The 20118-nt window shown below is 43.8% G+C and overlaps 1 protein-coding gene across 7 annotated transcripts in view; it reads right to left on the minus strand.

The window, feature by feature from the left end:
• The window catches only part of FOXP4 (forkhead box P4), a 159618-nt gene that overhangs the window by 25378 nt on the left and 114122 nt on the right, over nt 1-20118 (minus strand). For all 7 annotated transcript variants that reach the window (XM_081010069.1, XM_081010068.1, XM_081010070.1 and 4 more), the window contains 6 exons: nt 18174-18278; nt 15204-15291; nt 12014-12097; nt 9383-9584; nt 9194-9270; nt 5467-5568 (listed from right to left, as the gene is read on the minus strand). In XM_081010069.1, coding sequence (XP_080866195.1) covers nt 5467-5568; nt 9194-9270; nt 9383-9584; nt 12014-12097; nt 15204-15291; nt 18174-18278 — 658 coding nt within the window. The remainder of the gene's footprint in view (nt 1-5466; nt 5569-9193; nt 9271-9382; nt 9585-12013; nt 12098-15203; nt 15292-18173; nt 18279-20118) is intronic.

Here is a 20118-nt window from a genome sequence, read left to right on the forward strand (position 1 = left end):
GCTTGTATAGTGAGCTAGGATATTCTATTCCTTCTGTTGCTAGATAGAGCTGCACAACCTAAGCAGGGCTGTCAGCCAACTGCAGCACCCACCCTGCCTGTTTTTGGCCCTCCAGCAGAGAAGTCCAGGAAGATACCTGCATTATATTCTACATAGCTTTTCATTTCCCTAGAATCAAACTCTACAGCCAAGCCGACCGCAAAGCTTTACCAGCCTGTTGCAACCAGATCACCATGTTCAATGGTTTCCTGCCTATAAGATCCCCTCAAGGCAGATTTACACGTTGAAAAGCATACCTCTAAAAACGTAATGAGCAAATGAGCCAAATACCTGTTTGTAAATGCATGTATCATATCACTAAACACAGCAGAGAGCTAGGATTGGCTCCAACTCCCTATCACAAACACATAGTTGCTAACCCAGGTTTGCTGCCAAATAATATATGGAAAGGCACTTAATGTGTGAACCGCTGAGAAAATGAATGCCTTAGGTATTCTTGCTGAGTTTAGCAAGGCAGAAGAAGAGATAAGGGTGGGGGTAGAAAGAGAGCGTATAAAGGGACAGTCTGCAATCCTACACTCCCTTGCCTAGGAGTAAGCTCTATTGAACTCTGTGGGGTTTACTTCTGAGTAGACATCTATAGGATTGTGCTGGAAAGGGTGCAAAAAGAGAGTACTAGAGATAGTGGTGAAGTGAGACCAATAGCAGCGGAAACAGAGAAAAGGAAGTAACAGATCCGTGTGTGAGGAGACCTGTGGAAAGGAGAGAGAAACAAAAAGGGGCATAACCGTTGGAGGGAACAGGGACACCTGCTGCTGTGCAGTGAGAAGGGAGAGTGAGCAAGCATATGCTGCGGGGTGTGGAGAGGAAAAATGGCTAATGAGATGGGGAACAGAGAAAACTCTGGGTTGAGTAAAAGAGAGGACAGTAATGACAGAAAGGGCTGCAGACCACCACAGAGAGGGGAACGGAAAACAGGCAGGGCTATCAATGACAACGATGCAGAGAGGTGAATGTGTGCACTATAGTCTATATAGAGAAAAAGTGGGTTAACAAAAGCAGGTCTCATATAACTCACCCTTCGCACATTCACAGGAAGCAGGATTGGGCTGGTGGCCCTGCTGCTGGCTCACACCACATGTTCTACCCATGCATAAGGTAGTCATATGCATGCATCAGCCTGTGCACACAGAGCGCCTCCACTTAAGCTGAGATCCTGGGTCAATCAGGATCGCCCCGCATGCATGGAGATGCTTTATGTTTATAGGACCACTTTACATGATGGCCAAACATTTGGCTGCTGGTCACAGCCCAGCTCCCCCCATCAATGCATGAGGGAAGAATGTATGAACGTCTTAAAGAGAAGACAAATAGGTTAGGATTACAACAAAAAGGTTTTGCTACAGTGGATGTCCAATGCAACCCTCTTGCACTGCTAAAATGTAACAGTGGTTCTTAGTGTGCTTTGAGTTGTGCATCCATGAGAAAGCATCCACCCACAAGGACTACCTAACTAAGCAAGAAGAACTGGAATGGCAATAAATTGAGGAGAACTGGACTACCAAAGCTAATTCAATATTTCAGCACATAACCACAAAATGGAGGAAAATGGATGAGAACAAATAAAGGTACCAGGTTGTGTATAAGTTTAACATCTTTCCTCTGTGAGGATATGCCAACTTCCAGAGCAATTGCACAATTTCTCCAGGGTACCATAATGTGGGATATCAGCCATGGGCACTACAGCTGCTTTGTGGCTTTCAGGGATTAGATGCATTGAAAAGCACACCAAAGAAAAGCAAAAACCAACATCTACGTAAATGTGCCAAGCACTAGGTACCTATCATGTTTATCATGCTTAAGTAGGCACTCAGTCCTTAATAAGTAGTCTCTTCCTAGTAGTTTTGTCCTTAGATTCAAGCTTAGATCTTGGTATCATTTGTTTATATGCCTGTTGGTGTGTGTCACATTTGTACATGTATCTTTGCATATGTAGGGAAAGGTAGCCAACAAGCTGCACAAAGGACCTTCCTTCTGTTTCTTCTTCCTTGTTCAAGCAGTACGAGAAAAGAAAAGGCAGGAACAAAAAAGAGTTTTGACTTCTTTCCCCTTTGCCCGAGGCTTTAAGATTTGTTTTCTGAAACCAGCCTGTTTGCCAGTTTTGCAGACATGCCAAGGCCTCACAAATTAAGCAGATGAAGGATGACAGAAAAGCATTGCTTTCAAGTATTCAGGACAGGGTCTTTTCAGTAGCAGCACCCCAGTTATAGAACAGCCATCCTGGACAGGTGCACCTGATGCCATCTTTATGGGGTTTTCGGTGCCAGCTGAATATCTTTCCAGGTCTTTAAAATTTCATTGTTTTGGTCTCTCTGTTTTAAATTTGAGGTTTAAATTTGTTTTTAATAGTTTCAATTTTTGAAAATAATTTAATTTGTTTTATGTTGTACTTGAATATTGCATTTTCTTTTCTTTATGAGCCACCTAGAAAATGCCTGTTATGGGGTGGCTACATAAATATAGTAAGCAAGCAAGCAAGCAAGCAGGCAAGCAAGCAAGCAAATAAATAATTTTTCTCCGAGTTTGTTCCCCAGAAGCTAGGGTACAGGCTGCTATGTAGTCAGGAACAGTCACAGGCAACAATGGACAAAGCCATCATACTTTAGCCTGGCGTAGTCTCCCTTCGGAAGCAACACAACAGAAATGGAGGAAGAGGCATTTTCTTGCCCTGCTCCCTGGTAACTCTTCACTGAAGATTCCATGAACTTGGAACTTCTTCACTGAAAAGCACATGCACTACCACATACAGCTACCCTTCCCCAATGATGTTTATAGGTGACTTAGAATTTTCAGCACTTCTCTATGAATTGATCCAAATAAGTTCACTCACTTCCTACATGGTTGATGCCATAACCCCTTTTCACTCACAGAAAATAACTTGCTAGTCTCAGACTTGTGTTTGCTTAATGGGCAGCAAGCTCTGCTTGGTCGTTATCAAGAGTTTGACGGCTACACAATGACTCTGGCTTCCCGTCTGAGGGAGTGATTGTATCAGGGCTTGCATGTGACACTGGCAGAATTATGTCATGTCTGGAAGACAGAATCTTATCAGGCCTCCAGCTGAAAGGCAGAGATGCCCAGCTGCAGGAACACAACACACACCCCTCTACTCTGGAGATAGTCCTTCTATCCTCTCTCTCACCCTCCCTCACTTTTGTATCTCTTCTGGAATTACTTCTTCTGCTTTCCAGATGTCACTGAACACATGAGCAAGGAATGGATCAGTGTATTCAGAAAGAGTGGACACTAACAGGCCAAGCTTTGAATTAGGACAAACATCAGGACCATCTTCTCATGATGAAAGCACACACGGGCACAGACACATTTTAAGGATGTACACTTTTGCTAAAATTGAATTCTTCAGGAAAAAAATACAAGCAAAGGGAGTTGGACTTGATTCCAAGAGCAAGCATCGGCACCTGCATATCCAGAGCCTGTGCCTCCAGTACACAGTAGGGGAGGTGTGCTCATTGTCTGGTTTAGAAATATTGAAAGAAGCAGCTCCTTTATACAAGTGAGGCTATTGGTCCACCTTGCTCAGTATGGACTTCACTAGCTGGCAGTGGTTTCTGAAAGGCTCTCTCATCCCTACCTCAAAAGTACTGAATCTGAGACTTTCTCTATGCAAAGCATATGCTCTACTACTAAGCTATGACCCTTCCCCATTGTTTCCCACACAATGCCTTTACAGTGATGGACTGGCAACTGCCTAGAGAGTTATACATTACGGTGAAAAGGAGAGCGACAGAGACAGACAAATCAAGATTATGATTATAGCAGTAATCAAGACCTCAGTTAGGATCATGGGCCTACTGCAATATTACATATATGTTAATGTAACAGAGGAAACCGGCCCCTTCTTGTGCCATTTTACAGATGGGAAGACAGAAACACCAACTGACAGCTAACAGCCCATAGGGAATCTGAACCAGACAGGAGACTGGGTGGCGCTTCTGTTAGCCCCTTTTCATGTGCAATATTGTTTTCTGTTACAAAGATTAAGTTGCCTCCTCATGTTCTTCTTCCCCAAGGTTGAAAGTTGAGTATTAGCAGCTCACACACAATCTTCCCTATCAGGAGACCATCTGCATCCCAATGCTCTGAAAAGCCAGCCTGAATCGTTGCTAGCTTGGCTAAGGCATCATCTATTTGCCACATGCAGTGAGATACCAGCCCCCGGGTTATCATTAACCTTATTTTCTATTTCTAGAATCTCTAACTCCCCTTCTGCTTTTCCTGTAGACAAGCCACGTGCATGCCAGCACAGACCTATTTCTGCAGCCTTATAACGGAACAGATTGGTCACATGCTGTTGTCACCCACCCACACATCACTGCCTCCACCTCAGAGGGCTGAAACAGATTCTTCTAAGAGAAGGAATATAGTTCCCTGGCTTGTTTTACCACCCAGGCAGTTTGACACATTTTAAGCTAAATTATCAATTTGTCAATTGTGCCGAGTACCCACAGCTCTCTCACCAGAGCGAGCTACAACCACAGGGCCTAGTTAGAAAGCAATGGAGATGGAGGGACGTTAGATATTCCTCGCTACTAGTACTCCCTGCTTTCAGAAGGTTTGCATCCATTGGTCCCAGCTCCTTTCCCTGACAGTCTCACAGTCACATCACAATTACTGAAAGCAGCACAAAAAAAGGATGGGTGTGTGTGAAGGAGATAAGAATGACTCATTCAGCTACTTCCCCCTGCCCTTCAAGTCATATCCAAGGAAGGGAGCTGCCTACCTTGCCTGTGGCAAGTTCCCAAAGATATGGGGAACTTACACATCTCACTACAGGTATCGGAGAAATAAGTCAAAAGGAGGGAAAGTAGAACGTGCAAATCACTCACACTTTGTTTTAGCCACCTCTTTCATCTGAATCCATCCTTAGGTACATAGAGTGTATTACAAAAGGCAGTGCATATTTCTTTGTGGATACTGCCTTTACCATAGTATCCAAGCACCATACGTTCTGTGTAATGCTAAATGGAGTGGGAAACTGAAACGTGAATCTGCATCCTGGTGTCATAAACTAATGAACAATCCTTCCTCTCCAATTCTAAAAAGAAGTAAGAACATGCAGAATATCTATTCTGAAGTGGCCTTGTTGTACCACTCCAGAACAGAATCTTTAGCAGAATGTTGACAGAGTAAATGCCTTAATTCATTAACTTCTTCGTGATTCCCAGTGTCATGTCCATAACCAGGATGCAGCCGAGATACAGATCAAACATGGACACATGTAGTTGCTTAATAAGAGCTCCCTGCTCCCACTTATTTAAGAACCTCTTCCACCAAAAACATTTGGGACATGAAATTATTTAGCAGGTCCTCCAAATTGAGACCCAGTTCCATATTAAGAAGTGTGTTGGCACTAAAGCTGCATTAAAATCCCAGACTAAGCTTTACCTTCCAGGTAGCTGTGTTTCTCCTGAAGTAGGCAAACATCCGTGTGAACCAATTGTAGATTTCATTCAATGTTAGCTGCCTGTCGGGTGTCTCAAGGATAGCCTGCATTGAAAGGTGAGAAAAAGTTACTCACAGACATCAGTCCCATAAGTTCTTACCACCAGTACTAGGCAAACCATTATGAGGACATATGAGAAGATGCTGCTCTGCTTTTCAACTACACATTTCAAAGATCTGAATTTAGGACATCCATGTTTCTCACTTGAGGAATACAACATCAGGTAGAGACCAACATGCATGAAACAGCCACCACAGATCCAACACTAAAAATAGCTGTATAGCTGTACAAGGTTACTCCAAAACAATGCATTTTTAGTGAAGACAGTTCATGAATTGAGACTCAAGTAACTGAGTGATAAGGCTTTGAGAGTGATATGTATGAATGTGTGAATCAGCCCAAACATAGCCTTTATTAAAGATACAGGAGAAGCAAGATATGTTGCAAAACAATTACCTACCCAAGATTATAGACCCCCCCCCCCAAAAGCCAGGAATGAAATATATTATGGACTGAATAGCTAGTCCTCAAATATAAAAGGAGGTGCAGAAGCATTACTCTCATAATTTGAATGCTCTACCTCTTAGGTTAAATGCACTGAAGCAAGCTTAGCAGCAGAGGAACAGAGAACCTCAGGCCTGGGGTGTGCATGTAAATGGTGCCCTTGTGACTCTCCCAAGCCAGACCCCTCCGCAGGCCACAGTTCTCACTAGCCTTGCTTCACATCCACCTTGAGTATTTTTGCCTGGTGGGAATGCGTCTTTGAACTCCGATAATGACTTTTGCTTGTCTAGAAGACATCTGAAGGCAGTCCTGTATCAGGAGCTTTTTAATGCATGATGTTTTTATTAAGTTTTTAGATATGCATTATTATTATTATTATTATTATTATTATTATTATTATTATTATCATCTGGCTGGAGATAGAGAAGTGTAGAAACTGGCCTGTTGTTCAAAGGTAAAATTCACATTCACTGCTTTGCCCACTGTTGCCTCAGGCCCTTCCAACCACTGGCCATCACAGACCTTGAAAGTTGCCCAGAAAGAAATTCAGCTCTCAAGCTGAAAATGGTTCCCCACCCCTGCTGTGCATGCTCAAAGATCTACTTCAGTCAAGTCTACAGGTGCAGAGAAGCATAGTCATGGGTAATAACAGGCTCTAAGGCCTTAAAGAAACTTCTGAAACAGATTCTGGGACCTGATATGCAAGATTCTATGAAAATTGTTTCTTTTTCTACTTAGGTGAATGACCAGCTGCATAAAGCTTGGTCATTTTTAGATATGACATATCTTTGCAGATCAGTATTACTGCCTAAAGAATATGCTAAAATAGTCTTGAGATATTTCCATTTAGCAGGACATACCCTTATGCAAATGCAGTGACATCCTATTTCACATATAGTACACCTGACTGATTAGAAGCTCTAGTAAGTACTAGCCCAGACAAACCATTGATTTCGACTACTCTACCCATCTTACAGTTACCGTATTTTTCGCTCTATAACATGCACCCGACCATAACACGCACGTAGTTTTAGAGGAGGAAAATCCGTAGGCATGCCACCCGTAGGCATTCCCTCCATAAAACGCACAGACATTTCCCCTTACTTTCTAGGAGGAAAAAAGTGAGTGTTATGGTGCAAAAAATACGGTAATTGGAAAGAAGTGCTCCAGGTTACAATGGATGGAAAGTAAAATCAGTGCTAAAGTATCGCTTTCAAAATGCATAAAAGTTGAATTAATTTAGTGAGTGAAGCACAGTAACCATTGCTGCAACCCAGGAATTGCAGCAGATCAAATCTGGGCAAATTAGCTAGAATGCACTCAAAACATTCCTTACTGAACTAGACCTGAACATTGGAATCCTGATCCCAGTTTTGTAGAGCAAGATCAACAATTTCTGCCTGAAACTGGTCCACTCCAGCCTCTCTTCATTCTTATCTGAACTGAAAGCAGATAACTGGTTGGGCCTGCTGTTTGCTAACTTCACTCAGAGAATAATTCAGGCACCATTTGCATCCACATGAGGGGAGGGTGTGCCATACCTGGTTACCATTAGTGAATAAAAAAGAGAGCATAATGGAGGTACATAGACTGCATGCAGAAGCGTGTGTGATGCTGTAGGAGGGAGGGAGGTGAGATGAGCATAAAGGCACTCATTCCCACACTTTGGCCTGGCAAATGGAGGTGACATTGTGTCTGAAAACACCAACTACTGCTTGCTCTTGGAAGAGTTTCCTAGATCTCAGCTACTCCAGGGAGGTTAACCTCAAAGAGCTGAATCAAAAGGAATGAATTCCAGGAGCCAGGGCTTTAAAAGACCAGTGCCAGCAAGCAGATCTTAGCATCTCTTCTAAAGTATATTTTTACATGGACAATGAAGGCATATTTTTAGCCAAAGGAGAATAAGAGTGTAGGTGAGATCCAGAGAACAATATCATAGCCTGCACGCTAACTTACAGAGCCTACTTCAATTAACTGGAAGGCGGGGAATGCCCACACAATACAGCACCACTAGGGAGCAATAGAAGCCATCCTCCCCAGGGAATTTATTCTTTGTCAAAGATATGCTGTTGGCAGCTCTGGAAACAGAAGGTTGCAGTTCATCCAAGAAACTGACACAGTAAAGTCCCACCTGCTGTGCCTGAAAGCTAAGGCTGAAAAGAGATTTCAGTTGTTATGGACCACTAAGGCTGATCCTGACAAACTCTACTGCTAATACTCTGACACAACAGGAAACATTAGTAGTTATGTTATACCCTGGAAGCCAGAAACACTGCAAAGCCCACCGTGAACATTGCTCCTACATGCATGAGGCAGGGTGCAAATAATTCAAATATCAAGTGTGGCAGCCAACAACCCATGAAATAGCATTGATACATGCAGATTCTATTTTTCTCCTCACAAAGGCTAATATTCAGGAAATGGTATTGGTCAAAAAAACCCCCAACCATCTCATTTAAAATGGAGATTTGAGTTATTAACCACAAGGTGATTCTGTAGTAATGACTTCAAAAATACCTTGTTGGGCAAGTTTATAAAATCCCTGAAAACAGTGGGGTGGCAAAATCTTATTGTTTCAACTTGAAGCCATCACTGCCATTTCTGTTGCTGAAAACTCCCCATTCTCACACTCCATTTGTAGCTAATGTATCTTTCACCCAGGGGACCAGAAAAGCACCAAGTCAGAGACACTGTAATAGAACTAAGCTGCTTTGAACTCTTGAGGAAATAATGATCATGTAAAGGACAAAGAGGCACTGAGGTCACAAGATACAGCAGTGATGGCTGTAGATATAGCCTAAAGTCTTAGTCTCTAGGCCTTTGACTTCTACACAAAACAAACTACAGAGAGAATTATGTGCCTATCCATTTACCTGCAGTGCTAGAATGTCTAGTGTTAACTGTGAAAGGCATGGTTGGGTGAAAAAAAACACGATAGCTCAAGACCACAATGAATCCAGGTTTCTCAACTACCAGATTTACACCCCAGCCACTGACTCAAATTCCATTTCCAAAGGCAGCATAAGAAAGCGATTTCTAGAATGTACCATTAGCAACCTGAGCCACTTGTCACAAGCAACATTCAAGGTGAGTGTGAACAACTGCTGCCTGTTCCAGGTCTTTCTGGCACACTTGTACATTTCTCCAAAATAAGGAATTTCTCACCTGCCGGATAAGCGAGGCGTATGTGAAGGGGGGCCGGACATCTGCATTTTTGTAAAACTCATGATTCTGCGCAAGTTCTAGGGGGAAGAAATAAAGTTATGAAGAAAAGGAGCACACAATTCAGTCTAAGAAGCACACAATTCAACCCAAACATAAAGTTGCAGCTGCAGTTTCCCCAGCTGCTCTCACCTGAGGAGATTGGCGTGCAGAACTTGTCTGAGTTCCTCCTGCGAATAGGCCCTACATTGTGTAAAGTGGATGAGCTGATGACAGAAGGGCCCTGCCGCAATGGAGTAATGGGTGCAGTAGCAGAGGTGGGGGGATGAGGTAATCCATCAGGGAAGGTATCAGAAGTGCTCTTGGAGAGGGTGGCGCTGGAAACCAGGTTCAGCTGCTCAAAGAGGACGACAAACTGTTATTAGAATCAACCCAGGAGACAGAGAGGTGCCTGGGTAAGCAACAGTTTTCTATATGGACATAGCACATGGCTGTTCAACTTCTATCAATGAAGATATAGAGGTTGGGTGGAAGGCAGAGGCACACCACTGAGGGTCTACTAATCAACTCAGCAGCAAAGATTGAAACAGGCATCTCAGATAAGAACTTGAGACTCATCAACTACAATGGAAGGGCTAGATGTGGATGAGAAATCAGATCATATTCTACAAACGTGAATGAAACCTAAAACTCTTTACTAGCTACATCAAAGCCAGTTGTTAGAAACCTGAAAGAACCAGATGACCATCTAGTACAATATAAAGTATTCCTCCCTTGCTCAGTTTTTTTTAATAAAAAAACTAATCCATAATTCTTGTCCGTAGCTGTTTTTTCAAAGCAAATGGGAAGCCAAACTTTAGGAGGAACGGTTTTCAGTTACAGTTAGCACACTCTACCACCTGTATTGCAGACGGGGGCTGAAATTACAAGATAGTGCCTTGCAAAAATCCAAACATGGTCCAAGTCTATGAATGTTTATTTAGAAGCAAGCAAGCATGCACAGGTGGGGACCGTTAGTGAGCTCATGGTTTAGGCAAGATTTGAGCTAAGGGCTTCCTGGCTGAAACTGTGCACTCTGAGCTACTATGCTACACCACTTCCAATGAGATTGTCTAAACTGCAGCTTAACTTGGGGGGAAATTAATTATCTGCTCATTTCATGAAGGTGATCAGGTAGTTGTGGGTTTCATTTTAAAAACATTGTGGCATTGCCACAAGTGTCTCATTAGCAAATTGGAGCAATGCTGTCCCAGGATACAGCACAATTCCCAGTAGTTCATCAGTACCATTATCTATAGTCATATTCTAACACTGACAGATAAGCATTATCTTTTGAAGATCAACAGCATCCATGTAAAATTTCATCTCTTGCCAAGAAAGAGGACTGCAATCATTTCATGAGTAAAAAAAAATCAGGTCAGCTTATATAACCATATATTGAAGCACTGCAGATGTCAGTGAGCTCTTGGGGTTCGGAATGTAATACAGTGATATGCATGTACTTTCTCTCTCTTCCTTCCTCAAAACTGTAACCATGGCCACCTCCCTTCTCATGAACAGGAGGGACTTTCAGGAACCACAGAGGGGAAACACATATTTTTGTCATTGATGCAAGTTCTTCCAAGAGGGTCTCACATGCACAGATGGGAACTAGAATCTCAAGAGAGCAGAGGTGTCACCAGCTGCTTTTCCTGAGATAGATGTGTGTCTCAAACACCTTAGAATGGCCAATAAGACAGCACAGAAGGCAATAGGTCAGGAAGGAGCCAGTAACACACCCTGCAGGGTAGAGGACACTAGGGTATGTTTGTATCAGCTTTGATTTCAGAATTTGGTGTGCTGTTTCAGCACTTCCAAACAGCACTTTTCAGCCTATGTCTATGCAGTTTGCAGGACTGACACAAGTAGTGTGGTCTTTCTACACAGCTGGCTTTCTAAACTGCGCAATGTGAATGCAAGGATGGCCTGGGCACAACCTGTCTTATCCCAATCCCCTTGCTTCACTCCTTGTGTACAATAGCAGCTTGGGCTATCTGGGCATGCTCTGTGAACTGCTGCCTCTGGGAGGTTGTCTCAGTCTGGCTTGATGTTGTGAGAACGAGTGATTCTACCTGCCTGCAAAAAGGGCCAGCACAGGTACCTATGGTTGTTTGTATTTCTATAGCACCATCAGCATGCATGCATGTTGTGAACAGCGCTGAGATCTTCAGATGAAGGGTGGTATATAAATGTAATAAATAATAAAATAATAACATGCATGACAATTCACAGAGTCCAAGAGGACAGGTTCCTCTCTCAAGGAGATTACTCAGCTTATACAGTTTGAGTTATGCCTCTGTGAAATGCAAGTGCAAAGTGTAAAAGAGGACTTGGAGAAACAGATAGAGGAAGGGTATTATTATAAAGAAGGGATAGCTACCTGGTGGTTCATGGGCAGTATCTGGCAGGCATTATGATATTACATGACCCTCTATGGCTGTGACTGTGGAAAGTGAAGCTCAAGTACACAATGTTTGGGTTGTAGTAAAAGGGAGGATTCCGCAAGGGTGGAAAATTGGTAATCATCAGTTTAGGAGTTTCAATGGAGTGTGGGTATACCTTGGCTTCCTCACACCATCATGCCATCTACTAGGAGCCTAGTGGTTCAAAGGAACTCGTAGGAAATAGTTCCCGTTACTGTGAGCCAAGAAATGTCACAGCCAGGGTTGCTTCAGACCTGAGTGACTCTGGCAGGACAATATGGGCCTGAGGCTTGAGGTGGCAATCCCTATTAGAAAAGAAAGTTAGAGCGTAAAGGTGAGGAACAAGCTAAGCATTGCTTACAGGCTGACTGAACGGCTTTGGCTCTGAAGGTCTCATATGGAGGTGGGCCATCATCGCCTGGAGACGCTCACTCTCCTTAGCTAGCTGCAAAGAAAACCAAACAAGAAGTCATTTGTTTTGAGGAAGCTTTTCCCCATTAGTGGTCAATTCACTTGGCCAACATATTTAGAAAGGTGGTCCAGTTAAGTGTTCCATCAATAATCATACCCTTGAATGGTTCCCTCTACATCAGCAGGGATCACACACACCTCGTTTTGCTTGCTCCATTCAACATCAGTGTGAACATGCCATTCTCTTCTTTTGACTAATACTTCCTACATGCAGTAATGTGACAGCACTGGGCTGTTCCCTTTAGCTCTTGCTGTGCAGTGCTGCCTTCATAGAGCACTCCTGGAAGAGAAAAGCTGCCAGCTTCCCTAATTCCCTAGTAACACTGAATACTCCTGAGAGCCATGAATCTGGTTGGAGTATCACATTTCCAAGCCTCTAAAGAGCTGCCTTTTCCTATTGGATATCAAGATCAGGATGTGTGGTGGTTTTTTGATACTCTGGTACATCCACTGTGCAGTAACATAGGAGTGCCAGTGACCTTGATGTAAAGGAATCAGATGTGGGTGAACAGAGGCAGAAAAAGCTGCTGAAAAATGGAACTTCACTTTATGAAACCCCCCCTCCATTTCATTCACTGCGTTTTCACCCAGTTCTCGTCCTTTTCATCCACCATGGTATTAAATGGGATGGCTTCTCTCCCTATCCCAGGCATCAGGATCCTCCTGCCCCATGTGAAGCTGCTAGATCACTTCTACCATCTTTCCTTTTGGCACTCTATCATATTAGTCACCTCCTCTCAACATCCTTTGCTTCTACGCTTTTCCCTCACCTCATCACTTGCTCGTGTTTCTAATCTCTTCCCTCTCTACACTACTTCCTCTCATCCATCTATCACTCCCACCATGCCTTTTTCAACCCACCCACTCACCTGCCCATCCATCTCTCCAGATGTGCAACATTGCTTTAATTGCATGCTCCTGGGGTGTGTGTTTATTTCTCAGTGTGCGGAGAAGGGTGAAATATTCGCTGTGGCACAGGGAGAGAGTTTGAGTGCTGCAGAAGCAATGGGATCTGACACCATCTCCCTTTGTGTCACCTTCCCTTTCTGAGTGCTCCCCTCAAACTTTGCCTCAGTTCCTCCTGACCTGATGGGCCCCTATACAGAATCTAGGACACACCCAGAGAGGGCATTTCTCTCCTCTCCCACCAGGTCTTGAAACCATCCCCAAAACTAAAAAAAAGAGAGGGGGCCAGTGAGGCAGGAGTTAAAGGAAGCAGCCAGAGTGGAGTTTGCTGGAAGTTTGAGAGACTCTGACGCAAGGACGCTCTGGCACTGTCGTGGCTCTCATTAGAGCTGACAGATCCACTCTCGTGATGTAGACACTCTTGCTGCCGACACAGCAGGAGCTCTGTAGTGAAAACTTTATAATTGGGAACTCTGGTGGCAGCTTCTTCTTTTCACGCATGGAGCTTTCTGCTCTCTTCAAGGATTCTCTCCCCCACATTCCCTTCTTTAAGCGCTAGTAATTGCTTTCAACCTTTTGCTTTAGAGAGTGCTTGGGAACAGGGTAGAATCACACGGTTTGACTCAGGCTGTGTAACAATCTTCACTCTGCTCTTTGAGTACTGCACTCCTTCCTTTTCTCTCCTCTTTTTGCATGTCTGCTGCATTCTCTTCGAGGCACCCCATCTGCAACTACTGACTTAGTTTAGCTTCCAACAGAGACTACTTGCGCTTTGTGTTATAGCTGCCTCGCTCCTTGGCACACTCCTTCCTCTGCCACTAATCCTGCTGCTGTGGAGATTAATGTTCCAGAGAATGCTGCTCCTTTCATCCCTGCACTGCTTCGCATATATACAATCTAGCAACATGGATAAAAAGAACCCCCTGCCCATTCCCTTCAGAGTCCATCAAGCAAGCATCAGTGCTGGCTGTTTCCCAAAACGAGCTGGAAGTATGGAATGGGAAACCAAATGCCATTCCCAATTTATATTCCATCCTATGCAATAATCATTTATCACAGATTACATGCTGCTTTACCTGTTCCTGCACCCTATGCAAACATTTATAGGTATTGCTTATATGCAAAATCCATACTCTTCTAATTTACCAATGTTGCCTCCTCCTTGTGTTTACAATTTCTCTCAGCTCCAAACTAAATGTTACAGGAGGAATTTGGCTTCCACTCAGATCAGCAGCAGTGCATCACTTCCTCTCACCCCTGGTAGCATCCATTAATATAAAGCACGTGGTGTGATGCCACCATGCTTCAAGTTTCCCAGCTCCTCCTCTTCATCAGTTGTAATTGGGGGGGGGGGGTGAGGAAACTCAAAGCACAGTGACATCACATCAGATGTTTTGTATTACTGGATGTTCCCCAGCAGCAGCAGGTGATGCACGGCTTCTGCTTTTAGAATCAGCCACATAGCTCCTCTAAGTCCAGTCCTGGTCTCATAAAGTCAAGAACTCCTTTGGTGACATTCCTGCAAGTTGTTCAGCTCTGTAATCACAGAATAAAGTCCTAGGTTATGGAAGAAAGGCTGTTTACACCCTTGAGCATCCAATTTTTACAATTCTTGCAAATTTCAGTAGGAACTGCTGGAGCCGTTTATGATTGACTCATATGTCTGAGGCCCTCTCCACCACTCTGATGGGTGGAAACAGATGCCTATCAGCATAACAGAAGACAGGAGTAATGAATACTATGGTCATTCATGACCTGCCTCTGATCCTAAGGTTGCCATGTCTAAGGCAACTTGAAGCTTGGGAGTGGAGCAGAGCCTGCATTCTTTCCTGGGCTTTTCATAGCAGCAGGGGACACTTGGGAGCCCCACAAGGGATTTTGCCAGGTAGATCTGACAGCCTGTATGTCAATCATGCGATGGTCATGTGCTTAACAGATGGGCAACCCTGCTTACCTGTCAAATTTGGCCCATGAGGCCAATCCTGATAAAGGACCTGGATCCTTAGAGCCAAAAAGGTGAAGGAAGCCTTAAACCAATGTAAACAACTCCAAAATCCATCCCTTACATACACAAGATCCCAAATTAAACAGGTTACTGACTTTGCTCTGTTCAAGGATTTTGGCTTGAATACAGATGGGACTGAATAAGGTTCACTGCATATATTTACACTCACCTGTATTTCCAGCTGCTGTACCACTTGCATTTGAACTCGACACTGAGCTGTGCTCCGGTCATCAAGTGCATGTTCTGTATTGAGGTGTCTAAAAACAGAAAACATTTTTTTAGAAGAAGAAGAAGAAGAAGAAGAAGAAGAAGAAGAAGAAGAAGAAGAAGAAGGAGGAGGAATTAACATTGTTCTGGACAACCAGAACTCCCTTGACAATGTTTACCCCTTTATTAAGATTCTTTAATACACTGGCTGTGCTATGCAACATGTCTGCTATCTTATCCATCTCATTTTTATCCTGTTCATCAACAGGTTATTCAATTTTATCATCACAATAATGCTGTGAGGGAGGCTAGCCTGAGAAAGAGTGGCTTGTGCATAGACCTAGGGTGAAATGTACCTAACCAGGCCCATCAGTTCAAGGACCTCCTCCTCTCCCCCTTGAAAATGGCTCAGGGCAGGAGGAGATCCCCCAGAACAGCACATGGGGGGAGGAGATGGGGAATCGTTCCAACTGGCAAGCTGAAATGCCTGCACAGACGGAACGACTGGAAGAGTGCAAGGCTGAATTCCCCCCTAGTCAGTATCACTGCTGAGTGGGGATTTGAGCCAAAGGTTTTCTGATTTAAGTCTACCACCTTGTCTGCTGTACCACACTGGTGCTACATATACAGGGTGAGTCCTTTAAAAGAGGCCCCGTGGATACAGAGTACACATGTTCCACGGGGCCTCTTTCAAAAGACTCACCCTGTACATATATACACAGCAAGTTACACAACTTACAGCAGTCATCTCAAACTTGATTCCCTACAGATGTTTTGGACTACTAGTCCCATCCGCCCCAACCAGCATGGATAATGGTCAGAGATAAGTCAAAGTCCAAAAGATCTAGAAGACATAGAGGACATCTAGTTAGGGAAGGCTGCCCTAGAGTCTGAAGAGACAAGTCAACCAAAGAGTCAGTTGGAGATCCTGAAGCACAGAAAGGCAAAGTGACAGGCTTACAAATCAGTCGGAAAAAGAGCTCAACACTCATAAGTCTACCAATTTTCCAGAGATTTTTCTTCATTCAGGAGAGATGGATTATAAGGATAGAAAATGCATTTTCCTTTATGAATTCCAAGAGCCTCTTCACTGTAGGTTCACAACTTTGCCTCAACAAGCCACCCTCCATCTGCTGCCAAGCTCTGGTCCACAACTGAAGCAGCATAGCCTTTTGCCATACAAAATTTAACAAAACCGAAACAGGCCTGGACTTTATATTCCATTTCAAAGCTTGTATCGTTAACAGGCGAATGAATGTAAGCTTTCTTAATGTCAGCCAATGAACTAAAGGTAGTGCAGGGAATTAAATTCATTTTACTCTAAGAGCCTTAGTTTTGCTATTGAACAACATTCCATGCAATGTTTCCTTACTATTTTAAGCTGTGTCAAGACTTCCCAGTTAGGGGAAGCAGGATATGGCTGTCTAATGTTAGGAGGCTCCTTTCGGACCAGTCAGTTGCATATGGTAGCACAGGTGGAATCAATTCTCCCTTTTGGCCTCCTCTTGGCCACATGAAAAAGGCTAAGTTAGGCTTTGAAGGAGTATGCGAGTTCCCTGCCCATCTGCCTTAAGTCTGTTGCAGTTGGCACCTGTTGGCTCGTTATTAACAGTGATCCTTCGGTAGCTGAAGGCCAGGGTGGGGGTGGGTTTTTCTAAAATGTTCATTTCACAGAACACATACACACACAGATCAGGCATACAGGCTGTGCTTCGGACCATCTCCAGTCCTCCCAAACGTCATTTTCAACCTTCACAACATTCTGTTCGGAGGCAGTGTGGTGGGAGGTGGAGGGGGGCCGAGAATGAGGAGCGGCATGTGCGTATGTGGACGGGGTGGGAAGCATGTGTAGCAAGAAAGGCATTGGGGGGAGGAGGGAACCCGAACAAGCAAGAAAAGAAAACCCGTCAGTTTCATCTGATGTCTTTGCTAAAAATCTTGGCTACAAAGAGATCTAATTGCAAATGAACTAATTAAGTAAACCTCTGACGAAGCGTGAAAACAATTTGTTTGACCCTGACGCTAGCAGAGGGCTCTTAGACAGCAGAGTTAATCAGTCAGTGACAGAGCCCACAAGCGGTGTCAGCAGGCTGCCGCGCTGCCATCTGTTTCTCTCTAGTTCTCCCCACCCGCCCCCCTTTTCTTCTTCCTAACATGGGCGAGCTATAAACTTTAGTGGTCTGTCTCCTCTCTCCTCCAAAGCCTTGTCATTACGGTAGGTCCCAGTCAGCCTCTTTCTCTCTAGCAGAGTCTCTCCCACTCTTCCTATATACCCCACAGTGCCTGGCAGCCTTTAAAAACTTCCCAGTTCTTACCGAAGGTCTATGACAGTGATATAGCTCTGTTTCGGAGAAGAAGCCTAGAGGGGTCTAGCTCCATTTCACAGAAGGAAAAACTGATGTGGAAGTACTGTACTCAATTTTTCTAAAAGTAGTGATCCTAGAATGGCTCTAGGGGGCTGGCTTGGTGGTGCTTCTAGACTATCAAAAGCTACCAGGTACCTGTTCTACAGACATAAATTATATTTTCTGAAGTATCAAAGCTCACTAATAACTGATTTGGAGGGAAAATATCTCTAGAATCTGAGGAAACCATCCCCAGGGCCAAAAAGCAACAGACTGATCTGTGGGCTTCACTGCACATCATCAAAAACAGTTAAAGTGCTTGCAGCAGGACTTTTCCTTTTTGAGGTCTATGGCAGGCTTCCTCAACCTCGGCCCTCCAGATGTTTTTGGCCTACAACTCCTATGATCCCTAGCTAGCAGGACCAGTGGTCAGGGATGATGGGAATTGTAGTCTCAAAACATCTGGAGGGCCGAGGCTGAGGAAGCCTGGTCTATGGTGTGAGAAAATACAGGAAGAATATTAAATACAGGTTGAGCCAAAGAACACAGCAGGATGAGTATACCTTGCACATAAGGAAGTCACCTACTTGACAAACTGTCCCAAGTCCTCACAGAGGGTTTCACAACCAGGCCACTTGCACTCTCCATGTCCATACAGAGGGTGAGAGCCAGGAGTCTCCTCATGAGAAGAGCTGCAAAGGAGGGGGTAAAGGAAAACAAAAAAAGCATTATTATGGAATAGCAGCTCTAGCTTTGTATAGTTCATTTGCTTTGTCGGCTGAAGGAACAACCACATAGGACATTTTAAAGGGATCGGACATGCTCATGTATACTCCCTTCAATGAGCAGATGTTGTCTCCACCCAGTCAACTGCGAATCTAGCCTGGGCTGCCAGAACCATAGTTGCAGATGCAGACCAGCAGAATTCATCCTCAGTTCATATTTTAGACTGTCAGGTGTGGCACAAAATACTTTTTAACTATCTTCTTGGTATGCTAGATGCAACTCTTCTTGAAAAAAAATGTGCACTGGCTACAGTTATCCATATCCTGGTTTCATCAAGGTTAGATTACTATAAAGTGCTATGTGTGGGACTACCTAGGAAGAATGCACAGAAACTGCAGTTGGTTTCAAACACAGATGCAGAGGAACATGTATCACCAGTACCAAAAGAGCTTCATGGTCTCCAAATTTATTTCCAAACATAATTCAAGTGCTGGTTCTGAGCTATAAGGCTTTAAAAGGCCTGGGACCACAATATATGAAAGGGCTGCCTGCTCCCCTGTGAACCTGCCAAATTAGTAAAAGCTTCATAGGATGTCAGGTTATAGGTTCCTTCATCTTCCAAGTCAACTTGGGTAGTTACCAGAGCTGTCTTGGGGTTGGTGCCTCATTTGTGGAACTCTCTCCCTTTCTTCTGATAGCTACTCTGCTAGCTTTAGACACTGAAGTAAATAATCCTGTTTCCTTTGACTTTTAGTGGATTTTAATGAGATGGTTTGTTTTAATCCATTAATGAGATGGTTTGTTTTAATCCATCTGCTTTATTAGATTTTAATATAGATTGCTTGTCTGCTTCTGCTTGATGCAGAACTTCCTTATCTCTGCAGTGCATCCATGCTATGTTTCTTGCTTATTCTTGATAGCCCACAAGGCTGGCAGACCTATGGACTGCATACTTAGTACAGCTGCCTTCATCTAATTAGCATGGGACTGTCCCAAGGGTAAGAGTCTCTGCCTATATGCAGGCTCTTGTTAGGTCCTTAGCTGTCTGCTAGGGTGTCAAAGCATCAGAGTGGAAAGCTCTACCTTCCTAGGTAGTCAGTAAGAGCTGTTCGACAGTGGAATTTGCTGCCAAGGAGTGTGGTGGAGTCTCCTTCTTTGGAGGTCTTTAAGCAGAGGCTTGACAACCATATGTCAGGAGTGCTCTGATGGTGTTTCCTGCTTGGCAGGGGGTTGGACTCGATGGCCCTTGTGGTCTCTTCCAACTCTCTATGATTCTCTTTACTGGATACTCCCAAACAGTACAGCATCTAAGCCATTTCCCTGACATGAATGGCTATTATGAACTCTTATTTGGCCCTTGGGGTAAACTAAAGGCTGTGACTGCACCAGTGCCATTGAAAAAAAGCAACTGAGTCAGCATAGTCTCCACAACAGCAATGGGGCCATTATACACAAATGTTTGGGAAGATAGTCATGTAGCCATTCTCCAATGGCTAGCAAGGCTCACATATAATTTGTTCATTGAGCCTAAATTGTAATTCATTGGGTCTGAATTGAAGTGGCTAATTTCCACATGGCCAATTCCTCCTATTGTGACTTAATAAGTTCCATTTGCCACTGAAGGCAGGTACAATCACAAATTTGGCTCCATATCTGGTAAGCCAACACTGTGCCAAACAGTAGTACAAAAAGTAGAAGTTCAAGGTCTGAACACGATAGAAAATACTAGTCTCTCCCAATCATGTGTAGAATTTTACCCCGTCCTTTGAGATAAATTCTATATCCTTTACAAATTATCCATTCCAT

This window comes from Podarcis pityusensis, assembly GCF_964106645.2.
Source record: "Podarcis pityusensis genome assembly, chromosome: 6".
NCBI lineage: Eukaryota > Metazoa > Chordata > Lepidosauria > Squamata > Lacertidae > Podarcis > Podarcis pityusensis.